Source organism: Eschrichtius robustus, chromosome 5 (assembly GCF_028021215.1).
Source record: "Eschrichtius robustus isolate mEscRob2 chromosome 5, mEscRob2.pri, whole genome shotgun sequence".
NCBI lineage: Eukaryota > Metazoa > Chordata > Mammalia > Artiodactyla > Eschrichtiidae > Eschrichtius > Eschrichtius robustus.
The window spans coordinates 6415588-6433616 of NC_090828.1; the positions used below are offsets into that span (position 1 = coordinate 6415588).

Consider the following 18029-nt stretch of genomic DNA (forward strand, 5'->3'; position numbering starts at 1 on the left):
AACTTGATAGCCTATCACACAACCCTAACAGCCAGCCCCAAGTGACTTACACAATGAAGCATGGGTCGGCTCTGGAAGTGCAGGTGTAGGGCAGGTCTGGGGCTCAGTTGAACCGACTGGCTCTGGCTCCATATCTCAGCTTCTGTCATCTCTGCCCTCTGCCGTGCATCAGCTTCATTCTGAAGAAAGATATACCCGAAAAGCAAGAAAATGTGTCCAGCAGCCTCCAGCAAACTCTTGGTTGCTTGTCCCTGGCCTGCATGGATTCACATGTCCATTTCTGAACCAGTCCCATGCTGGGCTCAGACCACGCTGACCCAGTTTTCCGAGGAGATAGAAGACTTCCACGTTTCCACTGCAGATGCTCTCCAAAGTTTCACTTGACCCTAAAGACTCAACAACTTTTATGAAATAACAAAAATATTTAAATCCCAAGTTAGAAAAATTAAGGAAACCCAAATGGTGACATAATATTAAGGAAATATAAATTTAAATAATTTAAGTAAATTGTCCCTGGGTCTTCTTAGGGATACAGTGGGCAACTTGAGGATCAGTGTGTACTGGCTTTTCATTAACTTCAAAAGGGTGTCATGTGGGGACTTCCCTGGCGGCCCAGTGGTTACGTCTCTGTGCTCCTGATGCAGGGGATGTGGGTTCGATCCCTGGTCAGGGAACTGAGATCCCACATGCCGTGCGGCATGGCCAGAAATTTTTTTTTAAATAAATAAATTTTTTTAAAAAAGGAAATATATGAGGAATTCCTTTAAAAAGGGAGTGTTATGTGGAAATACCATCTTTCTTAATGATAATTTTACTACTACGGGGCTTTCCTCCTCATATACGGTGCTGTTATCTCTTCCCAAAGAAGAGGCACTGGCACAAAGGTGCCAAGAAGAAGCAGGTGGGGATGCTACTCTGCTTCTGTTTCATACTTTTTGGTGTGTGTGCATGTGTGTGCCCGTGTGTGCTCATGCGCTGTGTGTACACGTGTGTATACGTGCGTACGCATTTATGTTTCTCTCTTAGAATCAAGGAGTATTATTCAATAGTTAATAACAAACTGATAACAAACTAATAATGAATCTCCTATTTGATTGTACTAATCAGCTTCTTACTAGACTCAATTTTTCAAGTCATTTTCAGATTCCGAGTCAGAATTATATAGATATTTTTTGTAAGCTTATGGCAGGCCACAATCTCTTATAAACTTACAAAGGAGACACCATAACTAGTTGGGTAATGATTCCATGATTTATCTTATTGTCTCTAATTATAACCTTGTGTATCAAGATAGTAGTTTGTATAAAAATCAGATGTTTTATTCAGCCAAACAAATAAGGTAAGCTCCTGGTACTGTCGCATCGGGTTAATAAGCTTGTGATTTGTGATTGTTATTCTGACTCCAGATACCATCTTTGAATGATGTACATAGGAAGGCTTCATGTGGTTCAGACACGCCTGCTTCAGTACTTACAAATGAATGTGCAAATGCCCTTCAAATGGGCCATTTAAACGTTAGCAGGAGGATAGAATCTTGGAAATCTTAGAGTTTCTTTAGCCCACTACCCTCATGGTCCAGAATATGTCACCAAGGTTAAGTGATACTCACAAACATTCCCAAGGTAAAAATAATTAGATGCCAGCAAAATACAAGTTGAATCCCAAATCCTTTGAGTCTAGAAAAATATAGTTTTCAGTGATGTTTTTTTCTATGCTGACTTCCTCAGAACAAAGACACCCAAAGACTTCTTGGGATAACATTACTTCCAGCATCTATCATGTTTATGTTTTTAAGTATTAAAGACTGAGGAGGAAGCTGACCCAAGCCACATTTGTTCTGGATGCTTAAGGATGATTTGCTATATTTCAGGGTTTGCTTTTAGAGTTGAGACCAATAAAAGAAAAGGCACAAAGAAACACATTTTAATGTACAGCTGGTGCCAAAATTGAGGGATGTGAGCTAATTGTGACTAAAATGAATCAGATGGGTGACCCAGACAGGCTAAGTACTAGGCTGTGCCTGGTTTACAGAAGGTTGTGTTTCATGCTCACAAGGACAGCATTTGTAAGTATTGCTATATAAGTGAGTCACGGGGTTATTACACATCTTGCACCAACTAGCATAAAATAACATTTACAGAAAGTACAGGCTTTGAATGACAGGCTTCATGCAAGACAGGCTCATGCAGAGTGAAGGGTGTATCCTTGGACCCGGTAGTTCCACCCCAAGGACACCTTCGTACGGAAATTATCAGATACTCAAAATATGTTCACGTGCATTTAATTCCTTATTATTCAGTTAGCTCAATTTTCAAATATTAAATATTTTACAATAGAGGATTGATTGGCTTCCTTATACTGCAGAATAGTGTGCTGTCATTAAAAACAATTACCACAATGTCTCATAGCATGGAAAAATGTTTATAATATAGTTAGTATTGGTTTTCTCGGGTTGTCAAAACAAATTACCCCAGCTGGGTGGCTTAAAACCACAGAAATTTATCCTCTACACTTGTAGAGGCTGGGAGTCCTAAATCAGGGTGTCACCTGAAGTGTCGGCAGGACCGGCTCCCACCCAAGGCTCTAGGGGAGAATCCTTCCTTGCCTCTCCCAGCTGCTGGAGGCTCAAGGCGTTCGCTGGCTTGGGACTGCATGACTCCAATCTCAGCCTCTCTTTTCACATCACCTTCTCCTCTGTGTGTTTCTGTCTCCCCCCTTCTTATAAGAACACCTGCCATTGGATTTAGGACCCACGCTAAATTCATGGCGATCTCATTTTGAGATCCTTAAATGAATAATATCAGCAAAGACCCTTTTCCCAAATAAGATCACATTCACGGGTTCTGTGAGGACATGTTTTTTTTGGGGGGGTGGAGCCCAGTTCCACCTATTACAATTAGAAAGGCAGTACATAAACTTTGTACAGTCCCACCTCAACAATGTAATAACATATTTATATACATACATATGTGTGTGTGTATATATATATATATATACACACACCTGTAACAGGATGTTCGAACGGGACTGGGAAACCAAAATGAGTGTGAAAAAACCCCCAAATCACCCCCAGATGCACAACTTCAAAGGGAATGAAGGAACCTGTGGCCCAACACCTGGGCCTCTTAGCAAGACCGGATTTGTAAAGGATGAGAGAGAGGCTCTGGGGAGGATACAGGTGAAGGGATCTCTTTGGAGAGAATGGTGGCCTTGCTGTGGGCACCCACCCTTGGGGAAGAGGAGAGAGGATGCTAGTCCCCAACCCATAGCCCAGGGGGAGGGTCAAGATGAAGCTGGGTGATACTGGAGACAGGTGTCTAATCCACAGCAAGAAAGAGGAAATGGACTGTGGACAGGGGTCCAACTGTCCCCAGGAGGTGGCAAGAGCAAGAGAAGAGCTGACCAAAGGCTTTGAAGGCAGGACCAGGGGAGGGCTGCCATGGGGGTGGGAGGTCATCCTGCTCTCCAGGGTTGATGGGCGCACACAACTCGTGGTTGTTTCCTGGGACCAGATGTGGACTAAGGGGGAAAGTCAGTGCATTGGTTTCCCAGGGCTGCCATAACAAAGTACCACAAACTGGGTGGCTTCACACACAGAGATTTATTCTCTCACAGCTCTAGAGGCGGGGCTGGTTCTCTCCGGAGACTCTGAAGGCGAATATGGTCCATCCTCTCTTTCTGCTCCTGGTGGCTTCGGCAATCCGTGGACTTCCTTGGCCAGCAGAGGCACCACTCCAACCTCTGCCTGGGTCATCACGTGGATGTCTTCCCTCCATCTCTGTGTTTTCTCTTCTTATAAGGACACCAGTCACAAGATTAGGGCCCATCCTAATCCAGTATGACTTCATCTTAACTACTTACATCTGCAGAGACCCTCTGTCCAAATAAAATCACATTCTGAGGTTCTGGGTAGACATGTATTTTTGGGGGAACACTATTTCAACCCAGGACAGCCGGCATGGGGTCATTTGGTTCAGTCCAGTGTGGCTGCATGGAGGGGTCAGAGGAACCTGGAGAAGGAGGTGGCGGGTGCTGCAGGATGCCCCAAGGCTGAGCAAGGGGTCACAGGGGCCATTTGAGATGGAGCTCAGGGCCAAGACCAAGGAACTCTAGGAGGGAGGGACCAGAGGGCATTTCTAAAGAGCCCCAAGTAGAAGAACAAAACCAGCCTTACCCTATGCCAGGTCTCAGGGCACAAAGTCACCCAGCCCCCTAAGAATTGTCCAGTCCCCCCTCTCTGCTTGCAGGGCCAGGATGAGAACGGAATACCGTGCCCCGGCCCCGTTGCCCACCGCAGGCTCAGCCGGGAGAGAAGATGGGGTGCTGGGCTCAGAGTTTTGACGACACCATGGGATGTAGGCCAATATGTGTACATTAGTATGTGAGTCCCATCCATGCCCTGTAACACGGCATTATCCTCATTAAAGACACGAGGCTGTTTTAGGACTAAAATTAACCAGAGGGCTTTTTTATGCTCTGAGAGTGATCAGAAAGGAAGTGGGGACAGCCAGCCTTCTCACTCTCGGTCAGAGGAAGATTCCACAAGAGATTTTTTTTTTTTTAACATCTTTATTGGAGTATAATTGCTTTACAATGTTGTGTTAGTTTCTGCTGTACAACAAAGTGAATCAGCTATACGTATACATATATCCCCATACCCCCTCCCTCTTGCGTCTGCCTCCCACCCTCCCTCTCCCACCCCTCTAGGTGGTCACAAAGCACCGAGCTGATCTCCCTGTGCTATGCAGCTGCTTCCCACTAGCTGTCTATTTTACATTTGGTAGTGTGTATATGTCCATGCCACTCTCTCACATCGTCCCAGCTTATCTTTCCCCCCCGCCGTGTCCTCAAGTCCATTCTTTATGTCTGTGACTTTATTCCCGTCCTGCCCCTAGGTTCTTCAGAACCATTTTTTTTTTTTAGATTCCATATATATGTGTTAGCATACGGTGTTTGTTTTTCTCTTTCTGACTTAACTTCACTCTGTATGACAGACTCTATGTCCATCCACCTCGCTACAAATAACTCAGTTTTGTTTCTTTTTATGGCTGAATAATATTCCATTGTATGTATGTGTCACATCTTCTTTAGAGATTTTAAAGGGAGTTCGAGAGACAAATGTACATGGGTGGGATTTTCCGTGAATTTTATTTATTTATGTTTTAATGTGGAGCTTCCTTTTACAACGAACGACACTTCCTTGAGAATGTGAGTTTTGCTACCACAAAAGCTAACTATTAGAGTGGAGAATGAGTGGCCTTGGAATGAGAGGTAGTAACCACACCCACCCTCTGAGCCACCGGTGTTGAACTGGGTGATGTCCCAGCAGGTCCTGGCCCAGCCAGGGGACACAGGAGAGGGACCCGCTGTGACGAAGCAGAGCAAAAAGGAGGGGGAGGAGAGGGGGAGAAGTGGGCAGGCTGCAGCGGCTGCTGGGGCCTCGCAGAGCTCTGCCTCTGAAGCAGCAGCTACAGCCCCTGTGCTTCTGCCTACAGGCTGACATACATTTCCCAGTTTCACCGTGACCTAGTTACCAGGCCCTGGCGACAACACCAAGCCGGCCCGCAGAGTTGTGCTGAGCCAATCCTGCCACCTAGTGCCCACAGCTCCGGGAACCTAGGGAGGTCGCTTGTTTTTCTTTCCCTTCTTCTCTTTATTCACCAAGCCATGACCTCCCCAGTACCCTAGTTCAGAGAAAAATAAGGCTCGGATGTCTCATCTGTTCATGAATTTTGGTTTTTCTTTCAAGGTAGGCTTTGTTTGGCTTTGAGGGATGCCAATTTTCTGTTGAGTGATAGTAAAGAGAATATTACTTGGACACCAAAGAAAGAATGCCAGGGTCCTGGGCAAGGAAAACTTGCAATAAACCCCAGCTGCTCATCTCACTTCATCAGCTGAGAAGTCCAGACCTTTGGTCTGGGGAAGAAGAAAATAGACGGGTAACAGTGTGAACGTTTAACAGCATGCTTTGGGGTAAAACAGTTCGTCACCCTCTCCCGCCTGGAGTCCCTGTGGCAGATTCAGAGAACCAAGCTCCCTAGATCAGCCCCTGGAGTCACTTAATGCACATTTATCAGAGGGGCAGGTGGGATGCAGGGGGCACTGGCAGTGGCTTTGTAAGAAGCATGCGTGGCAGCCTCTGACGGCCAGAGTGGTCCATCAAGAGAACAGTCTTGCGACGATGCCCTTTGCTTCACATCTACTGAGAGAACTTCAAACCCATTGATTGACTTTCCAAAGATTTAATTCTTTTTTTCATTTTTTTAGGGAAGGGAGGGCAGAATTCAGAAAGCTGGGATTTAAGCCCTAGGTTTGCCTCTTACCAGCCATGAGAGAAGTTTTTTTCTAAGCCATCTTTTCCCCAGTCAGTCAAACTGGGGTAGTATCAGTAGCTACCCAATAGGGCTGTTTTAAGAATTAAGGGATGGGATACGTGTAAAGTGCCTGACTGGTCTGCAGCGTTCAATAGGCGACGGCTGTTTGGCAATTTGACCATGGTTGTAGGGTAGACTAAATAATGTCCTCCCCAAACATGTCTATGTCCTGATCCCTAAAGTCTGTGAACATGGTACTTTACATGGTGAAAGGGATTTTGCAGATGTGATTAAGTTAAAGATCTTGAGGTGGAGATACCCTGAAATATCTGATATACATTTCACAATGTGTGTAGAAGTGGCACAATGATATTTTTATGGAGAGGCTCACTGCTGTTGGTCTTGTTCCCAAAGAGGTCAGAGCTAGGAGAGAAGGCTAGTGGTGACCACATTCCTCCACCCACGGTTGAGGGCAGGGCTGCGCCATTCAAAGGACAGCCACGAGGTCACTTTGTTTGTTCTCAGGAACAACATCGCCTGAGCGAGCAGAGCACGTGGGTCCCACACTCAGCCCCCATCCTTCGTGAAGTCTCAGTTGTGGCCAAGAGCCAGTGAGCCAACTTTCCCACTATGCAAAGTGAGCTTTCTGCCAAAGCAGGAATCGCCAAGAAAGTACCCAAGGGACTGAGGTCTTTGTCCCCCAAGCCGCTTACTTAGAAAAGGGCCCCAATTGGTGACCCAGTAGAGAGAGGACTGAAGGATCTGAGAACCCCTAAACCCAGACGTGGTCCCCCCGCAGTGAGACTGAAACTGACATCGGTTACCATGGCTTCCACGAAGTGTCAGGATAATACACTAAGTCATTACCGGTCATTTGTACCTTGATTCCAATTTGCCTTTTTCTTCCTGTTCCTTTGTGAATTGCTCTGCTTACTACAGCTTATAAATGCTGGCAAGGCTAGACCACACCTCACATTGATCTTCTATATTTTTCAGAACTTTCCTGGCTATTCCCATCGACTTGTTTTATTTCGACTTTAAGATCAGCTTGTCAAGTTATGAAAAAAAATTCTGTTGACATTTTAAATCAAATATAATTGTATCAACTTTGTAGATTATTTAGAAAAAAACTGACATGTTTAGGCTTTCGAGTTTTGCTTTATAAGAGTAAGATATATCTGGGGGAGGGATAAATTGGGAGTTTGGGATTAATAGATGCATACTACCAGGTATAAAATAGATAAACAACAAAGATTTGCTGTATAGCACAGGGAACTATATTCAATACCTTGTAATAAACTGTAATGGAAAAGAAAGAAAAGAATAAGGTATGTTTCCATTTACTGAATCTTCTTTTATGTCCTTTAATAGAGTTTAAGGGTTTTGTGTGTGTGTTCTGCATATTTCTTTTAAAATGTATTTGTTGGTATTATTCTTTTTATTGTTACTATAACATCTTTTGTCTTATATCTTATAAAATTGACTAGTATGTATGAGGTTTGGGGGTTGTCTTCCTACTCAACCGTCATATTGTTTTTAACAGGTTTTCAGTTGATATTCTAGAATATTCCATGCATTCAGCCATAGCTTTTGCAAATGGTATTAGTTTTGCCTCCTCCTCTTCATAACTGAGTGTGACCTATGGTTTCCTGCTCTACTGTCTTTATCTGGTTTTGGTATCAATATTGTGAAACCCCTTCTATCTTTACAATCTCTACGTGGCACCTCCCCTGCCTGGCAACCCCCAGCACCCTGGTCCTTACCTGAACATCCATGGAGGACAGGTGTGATGTCTTTAATGGTCAGAATAAGATATTAACCGCATATAAAGTAACCTACATTTCTGTAATTTGCCAATCTCTGAATTCATCAGCCTTTCCCAAACATTTGGGCTAACACATTCCTGTCACTTTATTCTGGAGGCAGAGAATAGGATTAAACAAACACTAAGCCTGCAAGGTTCAGTCTTTGCCTAGTGATAGTCATGGGACCTGAAGCAGGAGTCTGTCGGGTCGCGTATCTGGCAACAGAACACTCTGATTTGTGATGTCAGCGTGTACATGGGGATCGTTCCGGCCGGTCCCCTCCCTGAGCACCGCTACCTTGCGCTAGCTCAGCCTGGCACTGCCTTTCCTTGAGGGCCAGCAGGCCCGCGGGCAGAGACACACACTGAGTGAACTCTCCTCATGGCATTAGCTTCTCATCTAAAAATGTGAGAGTTACTCCTATTAAAAAAAAAAAGAAAAGATCAAGGGATGAAAGAAAGAGGAAAAGTAAGCCATTTATTATCGACTGGAACTGGTCAAAAGAAAAATCACACAATTTGTAAAGTATCTTTCTTCATTGGACCTTCTATTCCTTCCAATGCATTTTGCTGTTAAAAGAAAGAAGAAGGGGAGCATTAGACCCTGTGGCATTTCACACTCTTACTATGGAGGCACAGGGCCCAGGATTCCTGGGCGCTATTCGAAAAGGAATCCAAGAGGGCACCAGAGACTAGAGCAACTATGCAAAGCAGTCAGTTCCTTGAACAAGGAAAAGGGTGAGAGACACCTGCAGGGAGAAGAGGAGGTAATGGAGTCCAAGGAATGGAGATGAAGGCCCAGAAAGGAAGGTCAATTCCCAAAAAGGGAAGGGTCAGTGGGTCCCCGAGGAAAGGCTGCAGCCAGGTCCTGGACTCAGTCTGGTCTAAGGAGGTGCTGGTGGTGGAAGGCTGTGAGGGAGGGAATCAATCAAGCCACTTAAGAAGAGACTGGCTGTAGCTGTGGTCTTTTGAGGGCTGGGGTTGGAGGTAGGACTATTCATTCATTCACTCATTCATCCGTCTATCTATCCATTCAGTAAACATGTGTGCATTGAGTATCCACTGGGGCTTATGAAGATTAATAAGGCATAGCCCCAATCTCCAAAAGAAGAAGATAGAAATCACAGGCAAGTAGAGAAGACAGAGGCAGTCAGAGGACAGAATAGTAAACGCAATTCCAGATTCCCACGTGCAGGAAACCTTGAGGAAAAAGGTTTCTGCAGAAGACGTGTGAGCTAGACTCCAAGCACAAGCTGGGAGGCAGGGTTAGTGGGCCTGGGAGTGAAGGTCAGACCCAGACTGGGGGCCATGGAACAGTCAGACATGTGAGTCTTCCATGTGAAGCAAAGGCCAAGAGAAACCAGGGACACAGACAGGGACCCTACCATTGTGGGGAGTGCCTGATTTCTCGTGTCCCAAATCACTAGTGAGTTTAGATTCCACCTCCCAGGTGATCGGGACTTTGACCTGTAAGGACTGATGTTAAGATAACTCTGGTGACAGTACAGAGGTGGCTTTTGAGACCATCAGGAAGATGCTGACCACCCCAGGCTAGAGTGATGAGGCCAGAACATGGTGAGGAGGGTCAGAGCCAAGAAACATTTCAGAGGAAGGACGGGCAGGCAGGACACAGTGACAGCTGGATGAGGGTAGGGAGGAGGTCCAAGACAAATCCGTGTCCAATCTGGGGAGCTGGAAGCTGAGTTGGATACAGGAGGAAGAGTAAGTTCCGAAGGGAAGAATTCCATTCTGAGGATGTTGTGGAACATCCGGGTGCTGTTTAATCAAGCCTGGAGTTCAGGTTAGAGGGACGGTGTGTAAATAGTCCCCAGACAGGTGGGCCTCAAAGCCCTGGGGTGCCTGGGATGACCTGGGAGAGGGAGAACGGCGAGTGGAGGGAGAGCCAAGGCTAGAGCCCTGGTGACCATCACCACCATTCAAGGAGCCGGAGGAAGAAGAGAGATCCACGAAGAACAGAGACGTCTTGGCCAAGAGGAGGGCCAAGGAGGCCATGTCTCAGAGGCCAGAGGATTTCAGGGAAGAAGGGAGTTCTCATCAGCATCAAATTCTGCCACGAGGTTCAGCAGGAAAGGGATAGACAAGGACCAGGCAGGAACAAAGGGTGGATACAGAGCAGGGCAGAGCCAGTGCCCTGAGAGAAGGGAGAGGGGGGGTCGTGGAGGCAGCAGGTACAGAGGCCTTTTCCTTAAAGACCAGATGGAAAGGAACAAGAAGGATTACAGAGAAACTAGGGATAAACTAAGGGTAGGGAGCCCATTGTACAGTAGATACTCATCATTCACAGAGATTTGTCTACTTGCTCATATTTTACTTGTAACCTCCAAATCAATACTCCTGGTGCTTCTGAGTCATTCTAGGATGTTCACAGAGGGACAGAAGTTTGCCCACGTTCCCAAGCGAGCTCATTCAAGGCCATCTGCCCCCTGTCTCTGCTCCCATGTCGTAAATAAGTGTTCTCTTGTGGTCTACTTAGTGCCATGTTTTTTGCATGTCTGTACTTTTTCTTGGTGATTTTGCTGTTTAAAATGGCCCCCACGTGTAGTCCTGAAGTGCTCTAGTGTCCTGAGCGCAAGAAGGCTGTGATGTGCCTTGCGGAGAAAATACATCCATGAGATGAGCTTCCCTCAGGCACGAGTGACAGTGCCATTGGCTGTGAGTTCAGTGTCAATGAATCAACCATATGTATTCAATAAGACGTCTTTCAACAGACACGCACATAAAACAAGCATACTGATTACGGGACAAAATGTGACCAAAGGCTGGTAAGAACCTAACCGTGTATTTCCCGCAGGAGCAATGGTTCAGGATTTGCTGATTCAGCGTCTGCAGCAACTTTATAGAACATCACTACAGTGAGTAAGGAGAACGCACTGTGCTTGGTGGGGCAGTTGGTAGGCACGTGCAGCGACGGAGCATCAGAGCAGGGGGGGAGAAAATCCAGCCACACAAGGCCGGCTTTCCACCTCCGGGCGCTGGCTGGGCTTGTCTGTCTTATGTGTGGGGGGCAGGGAGGGAGGGTGTCTGGCTCCCCCAGTGGGTGGGCTGTCATGGAAGATCATGACAAGAGGTTGTGACTAATAAGCGTCATTTCTGAATATTGAAATCACTCAACAGGCTCACGGAAGAGGCCCAGGTTTTAGGGTCACCCCCCTACGTAGTCGCTGGCGGGCAGGTATGCTGTCAACGTTGCCAGTCAGTTCAGGTTTTTGCCTTCCAGGTGTGCTTTACTCCGTAGGTGCTTCACCCAACACATGACAGATGTTTCTTAAACAAAAGATCCTTGAGGTTTTGCCCTCTTGGGCTATTTTCTAAATGTGTAGATATTGACATGAGGTCAAGTAATCCAGGAAGAAAAAGAGGCGCCTTGGGGACAGACAGACATCGGGAGTTAATCCTAATCCAGCACCAGCTCTGAGAGGAGGGGCCTCCAAGGCCTCAGCTTCCTCATCTACAAAATGGAGATACAGTGATCAAACTTCACTTAGATGGTTGCAAGATTTATATAAGGCAACGTAGGTGGAAGGTCCAAACACAGACCCAGGCACCCTTAAGAGTTCTGATCTTCATGGGTGCAGGGCCAGGCACGAAGTGGGGATTCGATGAATATTTTTTGGACAAACTGATAAAATCAGGAGACTGATTCTTTTCACCATGCAGTTATTGACAAAAGACCTGTCTAAGAACTGCCTCCTTTGCTGCTCTTGGACACACAGCCTAGGAATTCCACACTAATTGATGATTGCAACAAAAAGGAAAGAGTATCACTCACGCTGCTGTGGTTTGGGTGACGGCAGTGTGGTTTGTGGTCTTCAGGCCACTACGTCATGCAAAAGTCAGAACTAGGCCAGCTATAAAGATCAAGAAAGTGTGAGACTCTCAAACAGATTTCTTTCGACATGAGAGCTGGGACCTGATTTTCCCCTGTTCCTATTTTAGGGTAGCAAATAAGAAAAAAAATCTCAGACCTCTTTGTTTAAATACTCCCTTTCACTACCCACACCTACATATTAAATGATTTTCTAGCAATCTGAAAGAATCCTAGAACAGTGGTTGTTAAATTACAAAAATACTTCCTCAGCTCCTAATTTGTTGCAGAAACTGAGCTAAGCTCTGAGGATTCTGTGATTCTCGATGAGCCAAAGTCTCTGCCTTCAGAAAGATCCCCACTGGAAGCATGTCACCCACAGTTTGAAAAGAGATGTCCTGAACTTGTTCCCACATTGGTTCCTCCCTTCCCTTCAACCTGAGGGAACCCTTATTATAGTCTAGGCACTATTTTTAGCATTAGGAACTAGACAACGGATATCGTTATTAATAACTTAGTATAGACATATTATTAATCGTATTTTTCATGTTATTAAACTAAAATAATAAAGATGACAAGGTAACACATCCTAAAAGAGCTCACGGTCTAGCAGGGGCAAAAGCAAATAAAATAAGAATCATAAATCTTTGGAGAACTGAGCCCGAGAGTTTAGGGACTACGTCACTCTCACAGCTCCTAAGTAGCAGAGAAAGCTTGGAAACGGATTCCAGACACAGTGGATTGGCCTCCTCACTGGACCCCCTGTGCTGGCCTTATCTTAGGATTCTAGGAAACTCAGAGCACAGTGTGGAAACCGGCCCTGCTGAGGATCAGGGGAGGGCAGGGATACAGCTGGGACATCAAGGTCAATGTCCAGGCCAGGGCGGCAATGTTTGGCCTTTAGTCTGTGCTGCCTTTAAGGAGACATTTTTTTAAGTGATCAATTTCTTTACAGAAGTCAGATCATAAATTTATATTGGGATATATGTATGTGCATACATATACATACATATATACGTTTATATATACGTATACATATATATATACACATCCAATATAATCATTAATAAATAACATACAGCCAGTCCATTGAGAATTCTACTTTCTCCCACTGAGGATGTTCTGTGAATCAAAAAGAAATGATTTAAGTTTCTAAAAAAAGAATATGCTGAGTCTGCTTCTTTGTAATGAGTACTTTCTTGATTTCAGCCTGAAGCTGGTTTTTATTTTTAGGGTGTGTATAGATTCAAAAGAAAACGTACCATTTGCATCTTTTATCCAACACAGCCTCACTGGTAAATTTCCCTTCGATTTTAGTAAAATGTCAGTTGACCTCTTTCAAATTCCGGTGGGTAAAAATTTATCATCCTAGGCTTAGTTGAATTTTTTGATAACAGAAGCTCAAGAACCCAAAGTGAGAGTCTGTCATCCACTCAAAAAATACTTCTAGAATGCTTGCGGGGTGCCCGGCTCTGTGCGGGGCCATGGGAGATGCCGGTGACAGAAATTATCTCCCTCCTCGCCTCGGGGGGGGCCTGGTGGAACCAGACGGAGCAGAGAGGGAACAGGTCACTGCAGTGCCCTGTGATGAGGGCTTTAGGGAGGCCCATAAAGGAATGTGTCTCTGACGTGGGGAGACCCCTTGGGGAAGAAACACTGAGCTGAGATGTAAGTGAGGGGGAGGAATTAGCCAGGTAGACGTTCCAGGTAGAGGTCTGAGCAGGAAGAACTGCAGGTATTTCAGTTTTGCAGGAGCTTCAGGGCTGGTGGCCTTGGGAGAGATGAGGCTGGAGAAGTGGGCAGGGGCCGGACCACGAAGGCCTTTGCAGGCCACGCTAGGGAGTTTGGACTTTATCCTGAAGGCATACAGTGTTATGTAAACTGTAAAACCCGTGAAAGCCCAAGCTTCATGATTAACGTGTGTGTGTGTATGTAAAAATGAATGTACACTGAATCCATACCTATAATTACATCCAAAGATTCCTTTTAAATGTGCCTTTCGTCATGTTCCTTTAGTACTTGGGAGCCTTTAAAAAGACAGAGCTGCCTTGGCTCCGGTCCCTAGTAGCTGGGGATTTATATATGCATGAGGCAGTGGTGCTCAGTGTGGGTTTGCAAAACCAGGACTCAGCCTCCAGCACTGGGGCAAATAGGCTGTTCTTCCTCCTGACTCAGGGTCTGCCTCTGCTTTGTTATATAAATGAAGTGAGCATTAGGGGGTTAAATGCAGAAGGATCAGAGTCTCCTCTGCATTCCCAGATAAACCTGAGGGCAGCGTGCAAGGTGGACAGTGTGGAATCAGGACCCGAGGCAAGATCTCAGGCAACAGGTCAGTGGTGACAGTGGTGAAATGATGGGCTAAAGCCAGAGAAAATGTGTGGACCCCTGTGGATGTCGGGAGAAGACGAAGGGTAAAGAAGGGCCAACGATTGTAATAACCTATAATGGGAAAGAATCTAAAAAAGAATATATATATAAACTGAATCACTTTGCTGTACACTGAAACTAACACAACATTGTAAATTAACTATACTTCAATAAAAATTTTAAAGAAGAGCCAATGATACTCTAAAATTTTGAGCTGGAGAAAATTCAGTGGATGGTGATGTCTTCTATTAAGACAGGGAGCTGAACAGGAGGCTAGTTGAGCTTCAGAAGCTCAGGGATGCTTACGGCAACTGCATCCAGTGGGCAGTTGATGTAAGAGCCTGGATCTCGGGATAGAGTAAGGTGAGCAATGTGTATTTGGAAGCAACTGTACATCAGTGATCAAGTCAGGCAAGTGGAAGAGATGACAGTAATCTATAGAAGAAGGAAAGGACTGGGCAAAGGAGACCAGACAAATGGTCACCAGGATTGAAATGACTGATCAAGAAAAGGAAGGCAGATTAGATGCTAGAGATCTGAAAGATTACTATCCAGTTTGCAAAACGCAGAAAAGTGAATGGGAGGTGGGGAGGTAGGGGCAGCAGTCATAGACCACAATTTTGTCAAGACGCTGAGCAGAGAAGGAAGAAGGGAGGGAAGGCAGCTGCTGAGATGGGGAGACTGGGTCAAAGAAAGGGGGCTGTTCTGTTTGTGGTTTGTTTTTTGTTCTTAGAGTAGAGAAATTTGATCACATCAACCACAGCACATACAAAAGCCATGGGAAAAAGATTGAGAGTGCAAGAATGAAGACACAGTCGAGGGTCAGTATCTGGGAGGAGAGAAGAAAAGGTGGGAGGCCAGACAGGAGCTGAAGAGCAGACTACAGACGTTGGAGGTATGGGAGCAGCAACTTTAAGGCATCCCCACCCTCCAACCCCCCCGCTGGTAGCTTCTATTTCTAAATACACGTGTTTTTAGCCGTGTCCCCTTACCTCAAGGCTGTCACTCAAAGCCAGTGTTTACTCTTGCTCTGGGCCACAGGTTCAGGTCCCTTCTATTTCCAGGAGGAAAGCCCCTTCTCATGATCTCTGAAGATAGAAAGGGGATATACAGGCTCTGTCATTCACATCAAAACCTAAGCCAACATGGACTCTGTGACTATAAATTAATGAGAAAGACTGTGACCAGCACCCCCAGAGCCCCTCCTGCCAAGAGGCTACCCAAGAACACGATGACCTCATCTTGCTTATCAAGTTCTCCCTCACTCTCGCCTGCACAGTGTGACAGCTGAACCCACTGCCGTAAGCCCTTGAGGGCAGGGACTGTCACATTTATCTTTCAGTCTTCTGAGGGATCTGCCCAGGCCTTGTCACACACATTTGTTGAATTAAATTGAATTGTCACGTTCAAAGCAGTCTCTGAGATGGCTGCACCTCTGCGTCAATGAAGGTCCCAATGCCCAAAATGTTTTCAGAATTCAGCTCTGGAATTACCTTCCAAGGAATATAAAAAGGATCAGTCGCATTAATTTATATCCATATAATATTTTTTTTGTCCCAAATGACATTTTCTCAGTGTGGTAGCCAGCCTCAGAGATGGCCTGCTGGTATTCACACTCTCGGGTATTCTCCTCCCACATCGGACCAGGGTTGGTCTGCGTGATTAATAAACTATGCAGAAGTGATGCTATATCCCTTTCAAAATTAGGTAATAAAAGACTGTGCCTTCTGTCTTGGGTTCTCTGTTGCTTGCTCATTCTCCTCTCTCTCTCTCTCTCTCTCTCGCATCATGTTCTCTGGCAGAAGCCAGCTGTCATGTTTTGAGGACATTCAGACAGCCCAGTGGAAAGGACCATATGGTAGGAAACCAAAGCCCTCATTCCAATAGCCCCTGAAGAACTGAGGCCTGCCAACCACCATGTGAGTAACCTTGGAAGTGGATCCCTCAGTCTCAGCCAAGCCTTCAGATGAGATCACAGCCACAGTCAACATCTTCTCTACAACATTTTAGAGACCCTGAGCCAGAAACACCCAGCTAGGCTACTTCCAGGTTCCTGACCGTCAGAAACTGTGAGATAATAAATGTTTGTTGTTTTAAGCTGCTAAGTTTTGTGGTAATTTGACACACAGCAATAGATGACTAATGCACCCAAGTTGGTTATTAATCTGATTAACTTAATTTATTTCCAAAATTAAATCCAAGAGCACATGTTTTCCATCACTACAGAGATTCAAAAGAATGACCCCTAGACTCGGAAGTTAATTCCTAAAAAAATTGTTCAAAAATGTTCTCAGCAGTGGTCACATTGTTAGAATAACTATATTTCTCCCAAAGTGGCACATTGGAGGAGGTCTAAACACAGGCCTTTTTTTAAGCAAGCCTCAGATTGTAAGCTTTAGTACTTCAAATAAATTAGGAAAAAGCCTAAGGAGGAGCTCAATGAAAGAGCTCAATGAAACATTAATATCTGTGTTATTCATTTTAATGGAGAACTCCGATCAGAGGGTAAATTTCACAACTCTTCTGTAAAGCAGCAAGAAAAAAACAGAGGCTTTAGAGTCTGACAGGTCTGTCTCTAAGTCCTGTCTCTGCCCCTCCCTACCTGGATCAAAGTCCTACATTGGCTGTGTAGCCTTGGACAAGTTACAGAAACTCATTAAGCCTCAGTTTGCCCATCTACAAAATGGGAAGGAACATAGTGCTGCCTCTCAAGATTGTTGTGAAGTTGAAGGAGAAAACTGTCAAGCAATTAGTAGAGAGGTAGTATTTTGTGTCTACAACAAACAGCATGAGCTGTTACTCATTTCTTCTGTGTAAGCAGGTAATACACCTGGTTTACAGTGCTGTCATGAAGGTTAAATGAGAAAACTGATCGTAAAAGGGAGAAACTAAATAACTGTTAGTTCTGTCTGCTTGCTGAAAAGTACAGTTGAGGTTGGAGGGCAAAGAGAAGTTTAAAAGAGTTTGGGTTCCTCAGAAAATGCTCCAGATTGGGACAGGAGGCAGGTGAGTGCTGATTTCCTCAGCTAGATTTGATATTTTGCTTCCTGACAAATTTCAAGTGAGTTTTGATGCCTCAAAGTTAGCTTTTCAATGATTTGCAAAACTGGTTTATGAAGGACTGTTCTTTTTTTTCATTTTCCCTTAAAATATTTTGCATTTCAGGGGTTTATCTCTTATGACATGGCTTCAGCAGAGTCCGGCTTGATCAGAAAAGGATGTGTTTGGTGTCCTACAGAAGAAAACAGGACCACTTACCAAGTGACCGTTCATAAAATGGCTCACTTCTGGATCTGTCAGGAGTGAGACCTGTAACGCAGTAACAGTCATAAGGCAGGCCCCCTCTGCCCACTTCTGGAATGTTCTATGATTTTATTACTGATGCCACAAATACGCTTTTCCAGCAAGGAAGCAGTGAGAGATCACCAAAGAGTTTTGCTGCCATTGGCTCCAATAGAAAAAATCCTCCTATTTACCTATTTTGCCAATAGGCAGAAATGTTTCCTAAGCCATAGAACACTAACCCAAATGAGAGACCACTTCAAATGAGAGGCCACTTAAGAAGGGAAAAAAAGAAAGTTTCATGGCTGGAGGATTACAGAATTCAGCCCCAGCCAGTCAGATGAGGTTTAGTCCAGATTCTTCCACCTACACATTGTTGCATACCTGGCTCCTAAAACTGGTCATGCACCCAGGAGGGAACAAGCATGCTCAAGTT

General features: G+C 45.1%; 1 protein-coding gene across 2 annotated transcripts in view; it reads right to left on the reverse strand.

The window, feature by feature from the left end:
• Positions 1-8589: 8589 nt before the first annotated feature.
• Positions 8590-18029, reverse strand: part of SPP2 (secreted phosphoprotein 2) — a 30726-nt gene continuing 21286 nt past the window's right edge. The window contains exons 6-8 of one of the 2 annotated variants that reach the window (XM_068543721.1): positions 17570-17620; positions 15304-15399; positions 8590-8688 (exon numbers count right to left, since the gene is read on the reverse strand). In XM_068543721.1, the coding sequence (XP_068399822.1) occupies positions 15314-15399; positions 17570-17620 (137 nt within the window). In that variant the 3' untranslated portion in view covers positions 8590-8688; positions 15304-15313. The remainder of the gene's footprint in view (positions 8689-15303; positions 15400-17569; positions 17621-18029) is intronic. The other variant, XM_068543722.1, reaches the window with a different exon arrangement.